Raw genomic sequence first — 18,274 nt, 5'->3', positions numbered from 1 at the left:
TACCTCTGTTGCATTATGTAGTTTACTAAGAACCGTCACACCCGCCGCTTTACATTTGTTTCTCTCTGTGCCCTGTGAGGTAGGTGGGACCAAACTACGGCCCCATCTGGCAGGTGAGAACAGAGGCTGGAGAGTGGGGAGTGGGCGCAGTACTCTGGGATTCCCTCCCTCCCGGGGCCTCAGACTTGGCTCCAAGTTGGCCGTTCCCAGGCACTGCCACCCCCATCCCCGAGTCCAGGGAGTGGGAAGGAGGTGGTAAGAGGAGCTTGGAAGGGACTGTTAAGGTGCAGATGTCTTCGTTGTCTTCAAATGCAAGTCAGTGTGGGGGCTGCCTTTGTTGGGGAACACCTGGCATATGCTTGGGGGTGGAGTGGGGCTCCTGGGTGACTCCAGGAGGCTGGCACACCAGAGGGAAGGTGAACCCACAGAGCCGGGCCCCTCACTTTGGGATTCCCACATTCCCGGATCTACCAGTGACCCCCGCCAGGGAGGCGTGGTACAGGGGACCTGGGTTCCCGCAGGAATCCAGGGACCTGGGAGGATCCGATTTGAATGAAGCTGGCCTGACTGTGGTCCTGAGACGCCCATGAAGAAAGAGTTGCAGGGATCCTGGGGGATGTTAGTGGCTTGGGGGGGGGACCCCAGGACGAGGAATGAGCTGACTCTTGTTCTAAACTGAGAAACAGAATCCACAATTAATTGGAAGCATTTGCTGAACCTGGGACAGGACCCAAATATTGTTCTTTTTCTGAAATATGAACCAAGCCAGGAGTTTATTTATTTGTGTCCCCCTCTCCCTGCAAGGACTCAGTGAAGCAGCCTGTCCTGGAAGGCAGCCTGGCTGAGCTAGAATGTCACCGCCTTCCCCAAGTTGACCCGTCCACCCTGTCCTCCTGGTCTGGTGAACCATGGGCCTGGAGGAGGCCCCATTTGAGTGGGTCCTTTCCTGAGGGCATTGGGGGCAACACCCCTGGGTGGGCAGGGTCTGTTGATCCTGGGCTGGTCTGGCCTGGGGCCGACTTCAGAAGCCTCCCTGAGGAATGGGTGTGGGCTGCAGGGCTGGGCCGGGGAGCTGAGTCAGCACTGTGGGAGCCCTGCTCACAGCAAGGACAGAACCTGATGCCAGCGTCCGGCTTTGTGCCACTGCACTTGCGGGTCACCCTGCCTGCTGCGCTTCGAGAGACTAGGGAGGCCTCCCCCACAGTCTGCAGTCGGCTCAGCGCCGTTCCAGTACTCAGACTGTGTGCCTGAGCCATGCAGGGAGAGAGGGACCTGGAGCTCCCATGTTGCACTGGCCTCCTGGCTAGCAGGCAGCGGGAGCGCCCAGGTTCCTGCTCCTGCTCTCCCTACTCATCTCCTTTTGACTTCCATAAAATGGGCTAACAGCCCTGCCTGCTGGACTCAATCCTGAAGGGGGAGGCTGGACCTATTGTGCCTGTGTTCCTGGCTTCTGGCACATAGTAGGCACACAGTGCCAAGTAAATTGGCGTGTGAGGCTTCGGAGGATAAAAGCCTTTGTATAAGGCTTTGCAAAGCACCTTACACAATGCAGCAAGGTGGAAAGAATATGACTTTCAAGTCTCAGAGCCCCGGGTTCAAATCCTAGCTCTACTCTTCCTAAGTGCTTTGACGTTGGACAAGTCACTCCCTCTCCAAGTTTCAGTGTCCTCTTTTGTGAGGTGGGATAATATCCTGCGTGGGAGGGTTGTCATGAGGATTAAACGGCAGAACAGGTGTCTCCCTTTCACACACGAGGACCCTGAAGATCGGGGTGCCGGCTCGTGGACTAGCCCTGCTCCAGGATGGGGAGCAGAGCCTTAGGCCAGTGGGGGGTGTCCAGCTGCACCCATGCCCTCTAGGATACACCCATGTGTATCCTCTAGGGCCGTCCCATCTGAGGCTAGGCCTGGGCCCCTCAAGCACTGGAGGAGTCCAGGGAGTCCAGGCCTAGCTCAGGATCCAGATGGTAGGGCTTGAGGCCTTGGGAAGGAAGGAAGGGGAGGGGATAGTTTAGAGAGAGCGGCAGGGGCGGAAACGTGTGATATCTTTTTCACCTATCATAAGGGCTACAGCTGACACCACTATAACGAAAGACAGGTTCCCAAGTGAAAAGCATCACATTTCCTTAATCAACATTTTACATGACACGGGGGCCTTCAACAGTGAAGATCAAGGACCCAGAGAGAACTGTCGGTTTTCAGGCATAAGTTGGTGAGGAATGGACAGCCGTGTAGACGTGAGATGGGACAAAGGGTGTGACCTCATGGTGACAGTCCGAGGGGCACCCAGCAAGGCCTGTCGGCTCCGCTTCTTTCCAGCCTCTCTGTATTGTGCCTTTCTCCCACATAGAGTGCAGGACCCCCGTGGAATGAGGGTGTTCAAGGGTGAAGGGAGTGGGAGAGTGAACTTTCTGGGTTTCATGGCTGGCTTTGGGGAAAAGGGGTTTGGTCTTTATGCTTCACCTTGGGAAAGAAAACTTCCAGTTTTGATGACTCACCTGGGCAGGGAAAAGGAGGGGGGAGAGACAGAAGGGCAGGAGAAGGTCACGGAGAGCTTGCCTCTGAGCCTTTCGCATGCCCTTTGTTCAGAGTCTGTGGCGAGCCACCGCACCACACTATGGGGTGCTGTGTCCTGAGCCCCGACAGAGCCTTGTGGGGGCCAGGCCCCAGGTGATACTGTAACCCCCCACTTCCCCTTTAGCCCTCCCACCCTGACCCCTCTCTATGTGGACAGCCCTAGCGTGGGGTTGGCCGGGGGCTGACCTCGCATCTGTGGGCGGCCCCCAGGCTGCACCCCACTCCTTTGGCTCCCTCCTGGGATTTTTTTTTCCTCTTTTTTTAAAGGGATTGGCCCCTGTGTCTGTGTGCTCAGACCCTTACTGTTGAACTGTGCTGTTGTTGGTGGAGAACGCCCTGGGGAGGAGGGGACAGTGCAGGAGGAGCTCCTCTTCCCTGCGGGCACAGGGAGTGCAGGCGTGGGCTGTGGCTTCTGGGACCTCTGTCCTCTCTCCTGCATGGGGTCCCTGCCTCCCCTTCCCAAGCGCACTGCAGTGTGTTGGAGGAGGCCTGGATGTGTTAGTGAGGGGACCTGGGCACACTCTGGGGACCTTTCTAAATGATGACTGAGACTGCAGGGCGCATCGTCTGGAAGGGTGGTGACCTGCCCGGGGCTGCGGGTCAGTGGGAGGCCCTTGCTGCCCCCTGCAGCATGCCCCTGAGCTGGTGGTGCCAGGAACTGCGGGCAGGTGTTCAGGCCTTCAGTGAGCAGCGCTGCCTCCCACACGGGGCGGCCCGCTGAGCAGCTGTCAGCCCCTCTGGGCCCCGTTGCTACTGTTACCTCCCTCTAAGGTCAGTGGGACCTGGATTATGCCCAGAGAGGGTTGGCACCTGCTGAAGTCACACAGCCCATTAGGGTGGGGCTGGGTCACGTCCACTTCTGTACCACTCCTGCATCGGGTGGGGAGGGCACAGGGCCTTTGTCCCCCACATCCATGTCCCTCGGGTGGGGAGGGCACAGGGCCTTTGTCCCCCACATCCATGTCCCTCGGGTGGGGAGGGCACAGGGCCTTTGTCCCCCACATCCATGTCCCTCGGGTGGGGAGGGCACAGGGCCTTTGTCCCCCACATCCATGTCCCTCGGGCCCTTCACATTTATCTCATTTCGCTCCTTCTTACCACACAGCACAGGATGGGCAGGGTTAGGGGGAGGAAGCCTGGAGCCTCTCTGCTCCCTGAATGTTCATTCCACCTGCCAGGGCCTGAGGCAGGGGCAGGGGCAGGGACAGGGGCTAGGGGCAGAGGCAGGGGTGTGGTGGAGGGTGGCATGGGAATAGGGGTCAGGCGGAGAGCTGGGCCAAGGGCCTGGGGAAGGGGCAAGGCTGGGGGCAGGGCTAAAGGCAGGGGCCATAGGGTAGGGCAGGGGTAGCCACGTGACTCCCTCCACATGTTCTTGTTCCCTCTGGCTCCCCGTTCCATTCCCCCCACCCACCAGCCCCCTATTCTTTTGTAGTTTTTCTGAGACGGGATCTTGCTCTGTCACCCAGGCTGAGTGTAACGGCACAATCATAGCTTGCTGCAGCCTCCAAATCCTAGGCTCAAGCGATTCTCCTGCTTCAGCCTCCCAGGTATCTGGGACCACAGGTGCATGCCACCACATCTGGCTAATTAAAAAAAAAATCCTTTTTTGTAGAAATGGGGTTTCCTTATGTTGCCCAGGTTGGTCCTGGCCTCAATCAATCCTCCTACCTTGGCCTCCCAAAGTGCTGGGATTATAGATAGGCATGAACCACCACGCCCGGTCAGCCAGCCCTTATTCTTGATCTGATTACCTGTTGATAAAACACCTCGTCCCCTTCTGGTTCCTTCCCAACTTTCCTCCAGCCTTGGCTTCCTAATTCTGGGGCCAAATACAGTGGAAACAGCCTTGGACTTGAAGTAGGTCCATCCTCCTCTTCTCTGGGACTCAGAACCTGCCAGCCTTGGCTTTTGTTTTTGCATCTGCAAAGAGGGGGAACCCCTGTGGCTGAGAACAGCACCCACACTTGTGTGGAGCGGCAGGGCATGCTGGACAGGCCAGGCTGAGGCAGGGAAGCCCCTAGAACAGCACTGAGCAGAGGAAGGCCTGAGAGTGCCCTGGGGCTGGGGTGAGGGCAGCCCTCCTCAGTACTATGTTGCATGGGGTGCCTGTTGGCGCCTCAGTGGGCACTTCTGGGTGGGCGCTATCTAAAGCTGACTCCGGGCATTCACTCCTTTGAATAGCAGAAATGACAACAGTAATGTTGAAGTAATACCTAAGATGTGGTTGAGATAAACACATATCTCCCGTAGGTGCCATTTACTAGTTCCAGTGTCATAGATGTAGAAACCAAGGACTTTGATTAAGGAATGAATAGCCTGGTTACATGTTTAGGTTGAGCTTCTCAGACAGAAACAGACATGTGAGACCCTGAAGGCGTCCAGAAGAATAAGTCAGCCCCTGTTCCTGGAGTGGAGTCGGGGAAGGCTGCCTGGAGGAGGTGATGTGAAGGGCCAGCATAGTCTGGCGTTGCTAGGGAGGCAGAGTTTCCTAATGAAGACTATGGGGGTGTGTGGTGACCCGTGGTCAGTTGCCCTCCCACCCAGCTCAGACCTTCACTTGGCCCCAAGGCGGGTGGGTGCTGGCCAGACCTTCCCCCTCCCCTGCCCTGGTTGCTGGGAGCTGTCACCGCCCCCCACCCACAGCTGTGTCCTGGCTGGGGCTGGGCTGGTGCTCTGCTCCTCCCCAGCACAGGCTGTTCCCCGACTGAGCTCAGGAAGCAGGTGATGAGGGTGGGAGGCGGGTGGGCTGGAGAAGCAGATTCCACCCTGTGTTTATGGCCAGCGTCCTGGAGCTGGGCTGAGAATAGCACCCACACTTGTGTGGAGGGACAGGTGGGCAGAGGGCTGGGGCCAAGGGTGGGGTACGTGCCTGTGGAGACAGGCTGTCCTCAGCGAGCCCCACCCAGTACAACTGAAGTGGTGGAGGGTCGCCCTGTGTCACTGATGCCCCGTGGCCATGCCCTTGCTGCCAGCCTGCGGGGGTGGCACTGGGATGTGGAGTAGTGGCAAGGCCCATCAGGGCTCCTCATGTGGCCACAGAGCGGGTTGCACCAGGCTGGCCTTGCTGGGATGGCCACGATCTTCAGCTGTTCAGTTGATTTCCGTGGGGCCTTTTATTGGTTTACCCTTTTCCCAAAGGGGCCCAGGGTAATGGGGTGGCTTGCAGGGTCCCTGCAGAGCTGCAGGCAAGGAGGCTGCAGAGGGGAGCTTGATTGGAGAGAGGAAGGGAGGTGGTTGGTATGTGCTGTTCCAAGGAACTGGCCATGCTGCGGTGGACTGTGAGCCACAGGAGCAGGTGCACCGGGCGGCAGGTGTGGGGAAGGCTTGTGTGGGCTGGGGGTGGGGGGAGTAGGGCATTGGGGGCTAGGGTGGGAAGACTGCAGGAACTTTCAGCCGTAGGTGGGGGGATGGGGGGAATCTGGTGCCAGTGGCTCTGCAGGGCCCTCCTACCTACATGATCATACTTCATCCTTGAACACCCTTGAGGGAGTTCTTGGCTCTGACTAAGTGATGAGACCCAGTAGATCAGGGAGTTGAGCTTACCTGCCTGGGGCTGCACAGCCCGGGCCTGCTCCCTGCACCTCCTGCCCCAGCAGCGTCTCCTACCAGAAGGGGTCCCTGGCCAGCTGCCCAGACTAAACGCCTTGAGCTGGTCATCCAGAGTGGGCAGTGGGAGGGATTGAGGGGCAGGTAGGTGGGGCCGGAGTGTGATAGAAACCTGACAGTGGGGTGTGTCCAGTTCACCCCAGGGTTCCTGGCCATTGTGTACCCACCTTCCTCCTGGACATCTCTGGGCACTGCAAACTCACTGTGACCCCCAGCTGTTACCCCAACACATGTCCCCATCTGGGGTGATGACCGCCCCTTCCCTCTAGTAGCTCAGGTCACAGAGTGTCCTTGCCTCCCACCTGGGTCAGTGCAGTCAGCTTCTGAACAGGCGCCCTGCCCACTGTGCTCCTGAAATCTGCACATGCGGCAGCCTGGGAGCTTTGCCGGCTGCAAAATCAAGGCTTGGCTCAGAGCTTTCCAGGGTTCCACGTTCCATGCTGGGTTTTAAGGGCCAGAGTCTTCCAGGGGCCTCTGTAGTCCTGGCGGCCGAGGCCGCATATGCAGCGGTTAAAGCTCCTCACCGCTGGACCCAGGCCCGGGGTTGGGATCCTGGGTCTGGCTGCGTGGCCCTGGGAAGTCGTTAAGGCTGTGCCTTAGCCTCCTTACCTGCAAAGTGAGCATATAATAGTATTTCCTTCATGAGGTTATGGAGGGGTCCACCATGAGGCTATGGAATCATACCCAAGGGCTCAGCATGAAGCCTGGCACCTGGTGCTTCAGGGCCTCCTGGTCCTCCCCGCCCCCTGCCACTCTCAGCCACGCCAGCTTTGCTGTCCTGTGGCATCCCCTCCGTCCATCTCAGGGCCTTTGCACTTACTGCGTCCTCTGCCCGGTGAGCTCTACCTTCTTCCTTCTTCCTTTCCGGCCTGGTGTCTCGCTCCTTCCTCAGGTCTCTGCTCAGCTGTCACTTACCCGAGTTCCTTCCTAAGAGCAGCTGCCCTCTTCCCTCGCCCCCAGCCCTTCAGTGCTCTGCTGCATTTTTTATTTTTTTAAGAGATAGGGTCTTGCTCTGTCATCCTGGCTGGAGTGCAGTGGTGTGGTCCTGGATCACTGCATTTTTTGAACTCCTGAACTCAAGCCATCCTCCTGCCCTAGCCTCCCCAGTAGCTAGGACTATAGATGCACACCATCACACTCAGCTAATTAAAAACTATTTTTGGTAGGGGTGGGATCTCACTATGTTGCCCAGGCTGATCTGGAACTCCTGACCTTAGGCGATCTGCCCTCCTCAGCCTCCCAAAGTGCTGGGATTACAGACGTGAACCACCACACCCACCCGCCCCTGCTGCATTTTTGTTCGGAGGCTCACAGCACCTTTCCACATTGCCTCCCTCCTAGAGTGTTGGCTCCTCCAGGGCAGAGACCTTGCGTGGCTCCCCATAGAGCAGGGCCAGGCACACGGCCACCAGGGCACATTGCTGAGTCTCCAAATGCCTGTTGTGAGGTTAGAGTGCAGAAGGGGAAGCCGCCTTCGTCTTTGGGTGGGAGTTGGCAGGGGAGACCCTGGTTCTGCGCCTGTCCTGCTCTCAAGGAACTGAGTTGTGAGAAGATCCCTCCTGCGTCTGGCCAGCTCACCCACAGTGTGACCACTGCAGCCACCAGCCTCCATAGCCAAGAGGCCACGTCCCAGCTCCGGGGTGGGACTCTTCACAGTGGAGGGGCTGGTGGCTGGGTGGGGAAGAAGCTGGAGGGGGAGGCCTGGGCGCTCGATGGTGATCTGGGTGGGCCTAACCCTTCTAGAAACTCCTCTGTTTGCTGGTGGACACCTGGTTCTGCTGATGGCTAAGAATGGACTCAGCTTGGCGTTTGGTCCCGAGGGGACGGGAGCCAGTCATGATTCAGGGGGTCCTCCAGCCCTCCTGAGTGGAAGGTGGTGGGGTGGCTGATAAAAGCCATGGGCTTGGGACCGGTGGGCTGCGTGCAGATTCTAGCTCATTGCTTACTGACATGGGAGTCTCAGTTTCCTCACTGTGAAACGCCTCCCTCCCCTCGTGGGATTTTGAGCACACGTGGTCTTTGGATGAGCGGTTCCTGCTCTGCCATCCATCCTGCACTGCCCTTGGCTGGTCCAGCCCCACTGGTCACTCTGAGTGTGCTCACCCCAGCCCCCTCCCGACCTGACTCTGGCCCCTGCTGCCTCCACTCATGCTGTGTGCTCTGCTCTGGGCTCCCCAGGCCACCGCAGCCCACCCTGGCTTCCTCTGGGGTCCACGTGGCACCATCCTGGCTGCAGGCCATAGGCTTATCTATAGAACCAGCTGGAATTTCAGGCACCCTGGGAGGGATGAGAGAGAGGACGGGGAGGGGGCCTTCCTGGCCTGGAGTCAACTGGACACTCCTCTGGGGCGAGAGCCTTCCCTTCCAGCTGTGGAGATGAGTGTGGAGGAGGAGGCCTGCCACTTCCCCTCTCCTCCCCATCTTTCTCAGGGGCAGGCCTGGGCTGCCGGCTGTCATGCAGAAAGCACTTCCAGGGGCCAGCCGGGCTGGGAGGGTTCTCCGGGTGTTCGTTTTTGACCAGCAAGGCATTGTTGTAGGGCTGACGTAATTGGTCAAGTTTTTATTGTCAGTTAAGGATGTAAAAGAGAAAACCCAACACCACTTTTGCTCTCACCGGTATTTCACAGTGGAAAGGGAAAGTCACCAAAAAGAGGAAGGAGATGACCGTTTTAGAGTGACAGCCTCCCGAGAGAGGCCGGGCAGCTTCCTCAGCCAGCCGCTCTGAGCAGGCCACCGCGGAAAGGTGTGATGAGTCTTTGTGGACTGGTGTCAGGGGACAGAGCATGGGGGCTTATCAAAAAGGTGGATCGCCACGTCGGGGCGAGGCCAGGGGCTTCCTGACTTGTGAAAAAGATGGATCGCTGGCTGGGTGCGGTGGCTCACGCCCGTAATCCCAGCACTTTGGGAGGTCGAGGTGGGCGGATCACGAGGTCAGGAGTTCGAAAACAGCCTGGCCAGCATGGTGAAACCCCCATCTCTACTAAAAATACAAAAATTAGCCAGACGTGGTGACGTGCACCTGTAGTCCCAGCTACTCTGGAGGCTGAGGCAGGAGAATCGCTTGAATCCGGGAGGCAGAGGTTGTGGTGAGCCGAGATGGCACCACTGCACTCCAGCCTGGGCAACAGAGCAAGACTCTTGTCTGAAAAAAAAAAGATGGATCAACATGTTGGGGCAAGGCCAGGCCTTCCTGGGAGGAATGTCTTCCCGGTTTTGTATTTCATAGCAAAAATCTTTGTCAGCTTTGCATTCTAATCCACAAGCTGTCTATGTTTGTTATGTCACAAAAGTGTTTTCTTTACCAGTTCGATCTTTGGATCAAAGCAAGATGGAATGTGAATAGTCTTCAGCAAGCTCCAGACACACCACCCGCTCCCCCCCAGTGTCTGTGTGCCCCCGTGTGGGAGTCAAAAGTTGAGTCTGGGCTTTGGAATTGATCAGGTGTGGCATCCTGGCTCTACTGTTCATTAGCTGAGTGACCGTCCTGACCCTCGGTTTCTTCATCTATAAAATGGGATCAAGAGTCGCCACCTCAGGGTGGCCTAGGGATATGAGCCCAACGGGGAGGGGGTTCAAAGGTGGTGGGCCCCCCAAGGTGAATCCTTGGAGGAGAGATTACCTGGTGGTCACGCTTTGCGCTGCGAGCTTTGTGGAGCTTACCTGGAGGGGCACATGTGGGGCCCTCAACTGGGCTCCGTAGGGAAGGAATGGGGAAGGGTCTTCTCTGGAGTGAGAACTGAGCTGGCAGCATCTCCCTCAAGGGAAGGCAAGTTGACAGACGCCTGTTCCCAGAGCCAGCCCCTCCTGCCACCACCTCATATGCAGCCCGGGGGACATGGAGGCCCCAGGTACGGGGGCACAGAGGAGCCAGGGAAGGGGCTGAGGCCTGGCTCAGGTCCCCCGTTCAGAGCAGCCCTGAGAGTGTGAGCTGAGGGGGAGGACCCCGTTCCCTCAGAGGTGCTGGGCCCTTCCTGGTGGGGCTGCGTCTTGCCGCCCTGGGCTCGCACTTCTTTCCCCATCTCTGGTTTTCTTTCCAGCTCCTTCCTCATTACGGGCTCTCCCCGGCCTCCCTCTGCCTCTTGCTTGTCTCTGTGGCTTCTTCGTGGTTCCCCCACCTTCCTACTGTGCCCAGGAGCGACTGGAGGGCTGTGAACAGGTGGCTGTGCCAGGGAGGGTGTACGTGAGCGTGTGTGGGCATCATCTCACGCTGGGGCGCCTGCTGCGTGTACACGGCCGAGCTTGCTCTGCTGTGTGGGGCCCTGAGGGCCGGGGAGCATTCTGGCTTCCTGATGGAATGCACTTATCTATAACGTGGTGCCTTTGAGAAGTTGGAAGGCATAGCCTGAAGGGTGGCTAGCCACTCAGAAGTGTGCTGTGTGTTCTGGGCTTGCTTCCTGGGACTCACTTCCTGGTGTCCCTGGGCTCTGCTCCTAGCAGGAACCTGGGCCACTTCTCCCCTTTGCAGGCACAGCTGGGGCTGCTGCAAGGGGCCCAGCTGCCTGTAGCTTTCTCAGGGAGTCTGGGACCCTCTTTCTAGCCCTTCTGTCCTTGGCTGCAGGTCTGGGTGCCCTTCCCTCCCAGCCTGAGGGTGCGGCAGCAGCTCTGGCGGGGGGCGGGTGGGGAGAACAAGGCCTCAATCGTCACCACCAGAGTGCTAGCTTCTGGGTTAAGCACTGCTGCTCTGAAGTGGCAGAGCTGCCGACACCTCTGTACATGTGACTTCACTGGGTGCTGAGGAGGGAGAGCGTTTCCCTGGGCTGGATGAGACCAGGAAGCTGCCCCTTGTGCAATCACCAGCCTGGGGCAGGTGCCACAGCCCACAGGCAGTGTGGCCTCCGAAGGAACACTGCGGTGGACTCAGAGGGCAGCTGCTACGCCATGGGTCTATCTCCTTTCCCACTTGTTGAAGCAGACAGACCTGAGTGATGATGCTTGTTCACCGCCACCACAAAGCCACAGAATCTGAGCTCTGTTGCTTAGCTCCAGAGCTAAATCCTTTAGTGCCTCAGCCTTTCCTTTCTTATCTCTAAAGCAGGGGTAATAATCTGCGGCTCTGAGCAAGATGGAAAGCTGAAATGCCTAAGAGCAATTAGCACGCCTCTCCACTAAAGGAAATCGGGGCTCCTTGGAGTAATGGCTGATTCCAGGGCTGGGGCAGGGACAGTGCAGACTGAGCCTGGAGCATCTGCTAGTGCCAGAAAGGAAGGAAGCGCCCGCAGACGAATGAGGATGTGTCCGAAACCTCCCACTGGTTGCACTTGGGACGTATGAGCATCAGAATGAATAATGAACGCAAAACGAAGGACTCACGATATCCTCACCGCCCTCCTCGCAAAGGCAAGACTAGGGGAAGCTCGTCTTTGTGGAATGCCGGGTCACGTGGAGGAGATTGGGTAACAGCGGGTTCCAGCCAAGATGATATTGCAGTGCTTCTCAGACTTCACTGCGCATATGGTGCACCAGAGGGACTTGTTAAAGGGAACTCTGGTTCAGCAGGTCTGCAGTTTTCTCTCTCCCCCAGGCTCGCGGAAGACTGTGATGCAGCTGCCCACAGACCTCACACTGAACAGCAAAGCATGATGGATCGTAAAGGCAGTGTGCAAAAAGTTCAACAACTTTTTGCCTTGCCACAGTGACCGTGATTGCCCTGCAGATGACTAAGAGAAAAGTGACCTTTCTTTCCAAGACACCCGGCAAACACGACTCAGACCCAGCAGTGGAGCTTAACACAGCTGTAGTGCGGTAGGAAGGCTCAGCCTCCCTCTGCAGGACTCTCGCAAAAGCAGCGTTCAACCTGAACTTCCTCCCAAGGAAACAATCAGATGGATCCAGAGTGTGGGGCATTCTCTAGGCGATGGGTTTGCACTCTTAAAAAGATACCAGTATCGCGAAAGAAAAAAATAAAAAAGGATAACATTGATAAATAGGCATACGGGGAATATTGTGGACTAAAGGAACAAGAGACCCGATAATCAGAAGCAATACGTGAGCCACAGTTGGATCCTAGACCCAGGCGCAAAGAGCATTTGGGGGACACCCAAGGATATTTGAATGTGGACCGTGTGTTAGATGGTATTTTAAGATACATATTGGATGTACTGGGGGTGCTCATGGTATCATGGGCATTTCAGAGCATGTTCTTGTTCTTAGGAAATCTGTTGGAGTATTTAGGGGTGAAGTATTCTGGAGTGAAGGTCATCCCAGTGACCCTTCCGCTGCTTACCTTCTGTTGGCTGGGCAAATATACAAATGCAGGAACTGTTTATATAGAGAGAAAAGTGACTGGGCGTGGTGGCTCGTACCTGCAATCCCAGCACTTTGTGGGGGCTGAGGTGGGAGGATCACTTGAGGCTAGGAGTTCGAGACTAGCCTGGGCAACATAGTGAGGTCCTGTCTCTACAAAAATTAAAAATACTAGCTAGGCGCAGTGGCCTGTAGTCCCAGCTACTTGGGACGCTGAGATGGGTGGATCGTTTAAACCCAGGAAGTCTAGGCTGCTGTGAGTCGTGATTGAGCCACGTACTCTAGCTTGGGCAACATAGCAAGAAAACAGGAAAAGAAAAAAAAAAAAAAAAAAAAAAGGAAAAAAAGAAAAAAGCAAATGAATGTGGCCAAGTGGTAACAGTTGATTGGTGAATCTGGGTGAAGGGTAGATGACAGTCCCTATAGTATCCTCTCCACATTCTTTGAGGTTTATACTTTGCAAATAAGGAGGTGGGAGGTTCACATGAGATGTGGAGGTGAGTGGTGGGCTGAGAACCTCTTTTCCTCCCTCTGCTCTCTCGCTGGGGCTGCTGCGGCCTCCTGCGTGGTACCTAGATTGTTGGAGGCCACCGAGACCCTCCAGCTGGAGGTGTGGAGCAGGCTTAGGCGGCTCCACTGTCAGAGTGGGGATGGGGAGGTGTGAGCAGAGCCGGGAGAGGGGGTCCTGTGCGTCTGGATGCAGGGGCAGCTCGCATTTGAGAGATGGGCTTGGAGGAGGGTTATGTGCTGGGGAACTAGGTGACTATGGGGTCTGTAGGACTGTCCTCAGGCTGGCTCCCTCTGCCCCTGGGAGTTTAATACTCCCCTTGTACCCCTTTCACCACTGCCACCCCAGCCTGATGTGCCAGACAGCAGGCAGCCTCTCGGGGCAGGAGAGGGAGGTGGAGGGTCTTGTATCCCTTCCCCTGCCCGGGTGCCCACCATGGCCTGCCCATACCAACCCTGGTCTCGGTGCAGACTTGTCCTGCGATGTCCCTGGCATCTCCAGCTGAGTCCCTGCAAGACCTCAGAGCTTGTGACCAGGGAAGCTTTCAGCTGACCATCCTGCCCTCTGTATCCCCTGCAGGGGCCCCCGGAGCACCAGGGCAGAAAGACCCCCAAGACCAGCCCTGTGTCATCAGCCACAGCTCCCCAGCTTGGCTGACCCGAGCTGTGTGTGGGAGAGGGTGGAGGAGGAGGGGCGAGGAGAGATTGACAGAGGGACAGCCCCCAGGAGTCAGGGAGCGATCCTGGACCTAGAGGTGGGGGGCGGGGGTTGGGAGAAGTATCACCTTTGTCCTGTTCTAGGGGCCCTCCCTTTCGCCTCTTGGGGCGTCTCCCTTGGGACTGGGCCCAGGGAAAGCCTGGCCGGGTGTCTGACAGTGGCCTTCCCCCTGCCCACCCTCCCGTCCTCTGTGTCTGCCTGGCTGGGGAGCCTCGGTGTGAGAACGCCAGGGCAGGAGGGTGTGCATCCTGTCCCTGTGGCCCCTAACCGCAGGCTCTGCTGGGAGGAAGGGGCAAGACGGGGCTCACTTCTCAGCCCGCCCTTCCTGTGCAGGCAAGTGGTGAGGAGATGATGCGGAAGGTGAGGGCCTTATGTATTTTCTGGGGTCTCAGCAGCTGGGTGGTGGGTGCCTGGGAGGGAGATTTGCTGGATGAGGCCCCCCTTCCATGTGTGTGGCTGGGGTGGGGTGTTGGGAACTCTGCAGCCACTGAGATGCCTCCAGCCGCAGCAGGGACGAGGGGTGCCGCTGGCTGGTGGAGGAGCCCCTAGCTTGCTGCCTGGCCCTGGCCAGGACCGGAGTGACTGGGAATGCAGCCCTCACCCCTCCTCCCTTGGGCTTTCCTCCTGGGCCCCTGGAGGTCCTTCTCATGGCCCAGGGTGCTTATCCCTGCCCTGGGCTATGCCATTCAGACTGTGGGTGTGCGTCCCACAAGTGCCGGGGTCCCACTGGTCTCTGGGGCCGACGGAGGGATCAGAGACCCCAGGAGGGGCTGCTGGGGCCCAGCTGGGTGAGCCCGAAGACCCGGCCCTCCTCACTGTGGCGGCTGGAACTCCTGGCCCCTCCTGCCTGGACAGTGTCAGGCTGTGTCCTGATTTGTTTGTGCTCACCTGCCATCTGTCACATGGAGATGAGGACACTTCCCTTCTGAGGAGGCAGCCCTGGTGACTTGAAGTGCGTGCATGGTGGGTGGGTGCTGTACGTGGTGAGCTGCTCCTGGCTCAAACAAGACAGGCCTGGGCGCCCTTCCTCCCTCTGGGTTCGGTGGCTGTGCACTGGCTGTGCCCCATGACTCACGCTGTGGGTCAGGGCCTTGCCTGCCACGCAGGGGCTGTTGGAGGGTGGCAGGACTCCCTGTACCCACAGGGAGTGGCTGATGCCAGGGCCTTCTGCCCTCTCACTGGGCCATGAAAAAGGCCTTGGCGGATGGCTGGGGAGGGGCCCCCGCCCACCGGACACTCCCACTGAGCCCTTGTGGGCCCTGGCGCCAGAGGCACGGCGCCAACTCAGTGAACCTCCCAGCCTTTCTAGGGAGGAGCCTTGGGCTGGTTGCCTTCCACAGCCGAGGCTCAGCGAGGCTGAACCCTGTGGATGTTTGCAGGAGGAGGTTCTGGAGCTGGCCACGGGGCTACACTTTGTCATTCCTGCCAGCTGCCCCCCTCCCTGCCCTGCCCTGGGGTGTCCCCTCCAAGGCACTTTAGCTCCACTCACATCTGGCCTTGGGTTGAGGACGTGGTGAGAGGAAGCTTTGATAGGAGGTGATTGGGCGTGGCACTGATAAGGCTGCTGGGGCTGTCGGCTCTGTGACCGCCTCTGCTTCCTGGGCCTCTGTGTGTCCCGTCCTCTGCCAAGTTATCAAAGGCTCCCCTTTGTTTATCCCAGAGCGAGTGTGCCTGGTAAGTGTGTGATGAGTGTAGGTGGAACTGACTAAGGTGCCCTCCCCCAGTAACCCTGGACAGAGTGCAAATCCTGGCCTGTGCCGCCAGGCCCTCCTCACCCAACTCCTGCTCATCCTTCAAAACCCAGCTCAACTGTCCTGCCCAGCTTTCCTGAGTCGCTGCTGGGCCAGCCCCACCTGGACACCTGGAGTCCCCTGTGTCCCTCAGTGGTCTGCCTGTGAGCTCAACACAGGGGAGGCCCCACTAACCATGTGTGGAACGGATGGGGTGGGAGATCTGTGTCCCAAGCCTCATGGCCTTGTCCCAGCTCCTGTTCTGGGGCAGGGGGTACCCAGCTTGTTTTTCCCTGTGGTAGCCACACCAGGAGCTCCTTGAGGATGGGGACCCCAGGCCACATCCCTCATGGATGAAATGGGGGTATGTGCAGTGAGGATGGCATGTGGTCGAGGCCAGCCTCGCCCATCAGTCTTTCCTGGGCCTCGGCCATGCTGTGGCCTTGTTGTTCCTCCCATTTTCAAGGTAGGGGCACTGGAGCACAGAGAGCTTCAGCAGCCTGAGGTCCTGCAGAGTGGGGAGACCGGCTCAGCCTCAGGCTTCTGTGCTGTCATGCTGTCACGCCCTCCACCCTTCAGGGCTGAGGGCTTTCTGTACATTACCCTTCCATTTTGCCTGGGAGGAGCCTGAGACTGAGAGGCAGGGTGTTTTGTTTAGGGTCGTGTCTCTGCCCTTAAAGCCCACAGCTCAGATGAGCAGCAGCCACCGAGAATACCTTGTGTCTGTCCTGTGCTTAGCCCTGTGTGGGTGTCAGGGACACAGAGATGACTGGGAGACTGTCCCTGACCTCAAGCTCTTCCTTCAGGGTAAGGGAGTGAGGTGCACGGGCACATCACATAGCAGTGAGATGGCTCCCAGGCTCTAAGTGGTACAGAGTGTTTTGAGGGAAGGAGAGATCAGGGACAGTTCACACTGATGTCACCGAAGTAAGGTTTTGAAGGATGCACAGGAGTTTGCCACGTGCAGGTAGAGTGTGCGCATCTGTGACTTCTGTCTCGCATCTTGGGATGCCATCAGCCTGGACCCGGTGTGAGGGCTGGTGGTGTCAGTCAGGCCCATCCCCCAGCTGTGTGCAGGCCTTTTAAGAATTTGCCATTTCTTGAATATCATGGGCCAGGTATGGCTCTGCACTTTATAGACATGATCTTTGTGATCCTTGATGAGGGTGCCAGTGTTCACTTCATTTTTTAGATTGAGGCTCAGAGAGTAGCTATCCCTTTTCCCAAGGGTCTTCTCACTGATGGCTGGAGTCTCACCTGGGCTGGAAAATCTCCCCGGTTCTCCAGCTGTCTGTGCAGAGCACACAGCAGTGTTTGGGAACTGGGTCGAGAGTGTGTCTGTCTCTGTACAGCTTGGGAGCCCTGGGGGCCAGTGTGGGTGGGGTAGACTGGGGATGTTTGCTGGCTGAGTGTGTCTGTCTTCTTGGGGAGAGGGAGAGCAGGGCGTGGAGGGGGTGTCCTGCCTGGTGCTCCTGCTTTGGGAGCTGGCCAGTCCCTGCCCTGTTTCTGAGAGCTTCTGGCTCTCTCTGGTGGTTCTGGTAGACATCTGGGAGTTCTTTTCCATCCGGTGGTCTATTCCTCTCTTTCGAGGGGGGGTGCTGTGGGGCGGGCACCTGAGCAGAGGGGCTGAGTCGCCCACCCAAGCTCTGCGCTGAGCCGGGCGAGGCACCTCCCCCGGCTCAGCCCACTTTCTGGAGCGTCTCTTCTGGCTGTGGCTGCCAGGGAGGGGCAGCAGTGGGGAGCCTGTGAGTTGTGCGGTGTCCATTTTCTTGCTCATGTGGGTTTTGTTTTGGTTTTTCTCTCATCCCAGCGTTAGCCCTTGGCATCCAACTGCACTTGCCCGATGGGCTGTGTCCTGACCGCTGTAAAACAGCATCATCGGTGGCTGCCTCCCGGTGCCCACCTGCCCCCTGTTGCCACTCTCACCTTCTCACACCATCCTCTGTGACCTCTTGTCACCTTGCGCAATTCAAAACTCCCCAGTAAGATGCTCCATCTCTGTGGTCTCCTTACCTTTGCTGCAACCTCTCCCCTCTGTCTGAGCTGCCACCCACTCCAGGCATTCCCACTGACTGCCCAGGCTAGATGAGATCTCCACCCCAGGGTCCCACAGTCTTTAAGTGTTCTCTCATGTCAAGACAGAGACCCACATCTCATTCCTCTCTGCTGCACCAGCCAAGGTGCCCAAGGCCAGGCACAGAGCAGGTGCTTGGTGAGAGATGGCCAAGAGCAGCTGGCCTTGCCAAGGCTCCTGGACCGGGCGGGGGAGGTGCAGCAGGGCAGCATAGGCCTTGAAAGGGTCAGCAGGGTGGGAAGGGTCCTGGCTCTGTCCTGGTACCAGGCATCCCTTGGTCCAGGACCCTGGCCTGGGCCCTGGGCAGGCAAAGCTGATGTGCCTGGCAGCATGGGCTGGCTCTGGGTCTTGGAAGGGAGGGTATGTCTGCAGACCTGCTGGCCTTGGCAGCTGCTGGGCTGGCCTCTTGCTCCTGGGGCTCCCCTCTGCTCCTGGGCCCACCTTTTTCTCCCTTCGCTTTCCACTCACACCCCCACCCCCGTTTCCTTCTCGTTCTTGTGAGACCTTGCCCACTGCCTGGGAGAGGACCCTGCCGAGACATCAGCGTTGGCCTTTCTGCTGCCATGATGGAGATGCCTTCCGGGCTGCGAACGGGTGTGTCCCCCCGCCATCCTGGTCTTCCTCTCTGCTCTCCTGCAGACACATCTGGCATGCCTCATCCCTTTTCTGTGCCTCAGCTCTTTGTCGTTTTCTTCTCCTGCTCTTTCCTACCATGCCCCCCTCACCACTCTTTGCCTCTGTATTTTGTCTCCCTGCTCCCACCTCTCTCTCCGTCATGTGGAGCTCTGGGGTTGGGGGAGCAGGGCCCAGAGAGGGAAGT

General features: G+C 58.0%; 1 protein-coding gene across 18 annotated transcripts in view; it reads left to right on the top strand.

Annotated features, from left to right (window-relative positions):
• BIN1 (bridging integrator 1) overlaps positions 1-18,274 on the top strand; it is a 59,140-nt gene that overhangs the window by 11,435 nt on the left and 29,431 nt on the right. For 2 of the 18 annotated variants that reach the window (XM_017877333.1, XM_017877319.1), the window contains exon 1: positions 13,664-14,010. The exons of the other annotated variants lie outside the window; for them this stretch is intronic. In XM_017877333.1, coding sequence (XP_017732822.1) covers positions 13,999-14,010 — 12 coding nt within the window. In that variant the 5' untranslated portion in view covers positions 13,664-13,998. Of the gene's footprint in view, positions 1-13,663; positions 14,011-18,274 lie in introns of those variants that run through there. 18 annotated transcript variants of the gene reach the window in all.

Source organism: Rhinopithecus bieti, unplaced genomic scaffold (genome assembly GCF_001698545.2).
Source record: "Rhinopithecus bieti isolate Rb0 unplaced genomic scaffold, ASM169854v2 scaffold_10223, whole genome shotgun sequence".
Classification (NCBI taxonomy): domain Eukaryota; kingdom Metazoa; phylum Chordata; class Mammalia; order Primates; family Cercopithecidae; genus Rhinopithecus; species Rhinopithecus bieti.
The sequence above is the reverse complement of the archived record's forward strand: the minus strand, read 5'-3'. Positions and strand labels throughout refer to the sequence as shown.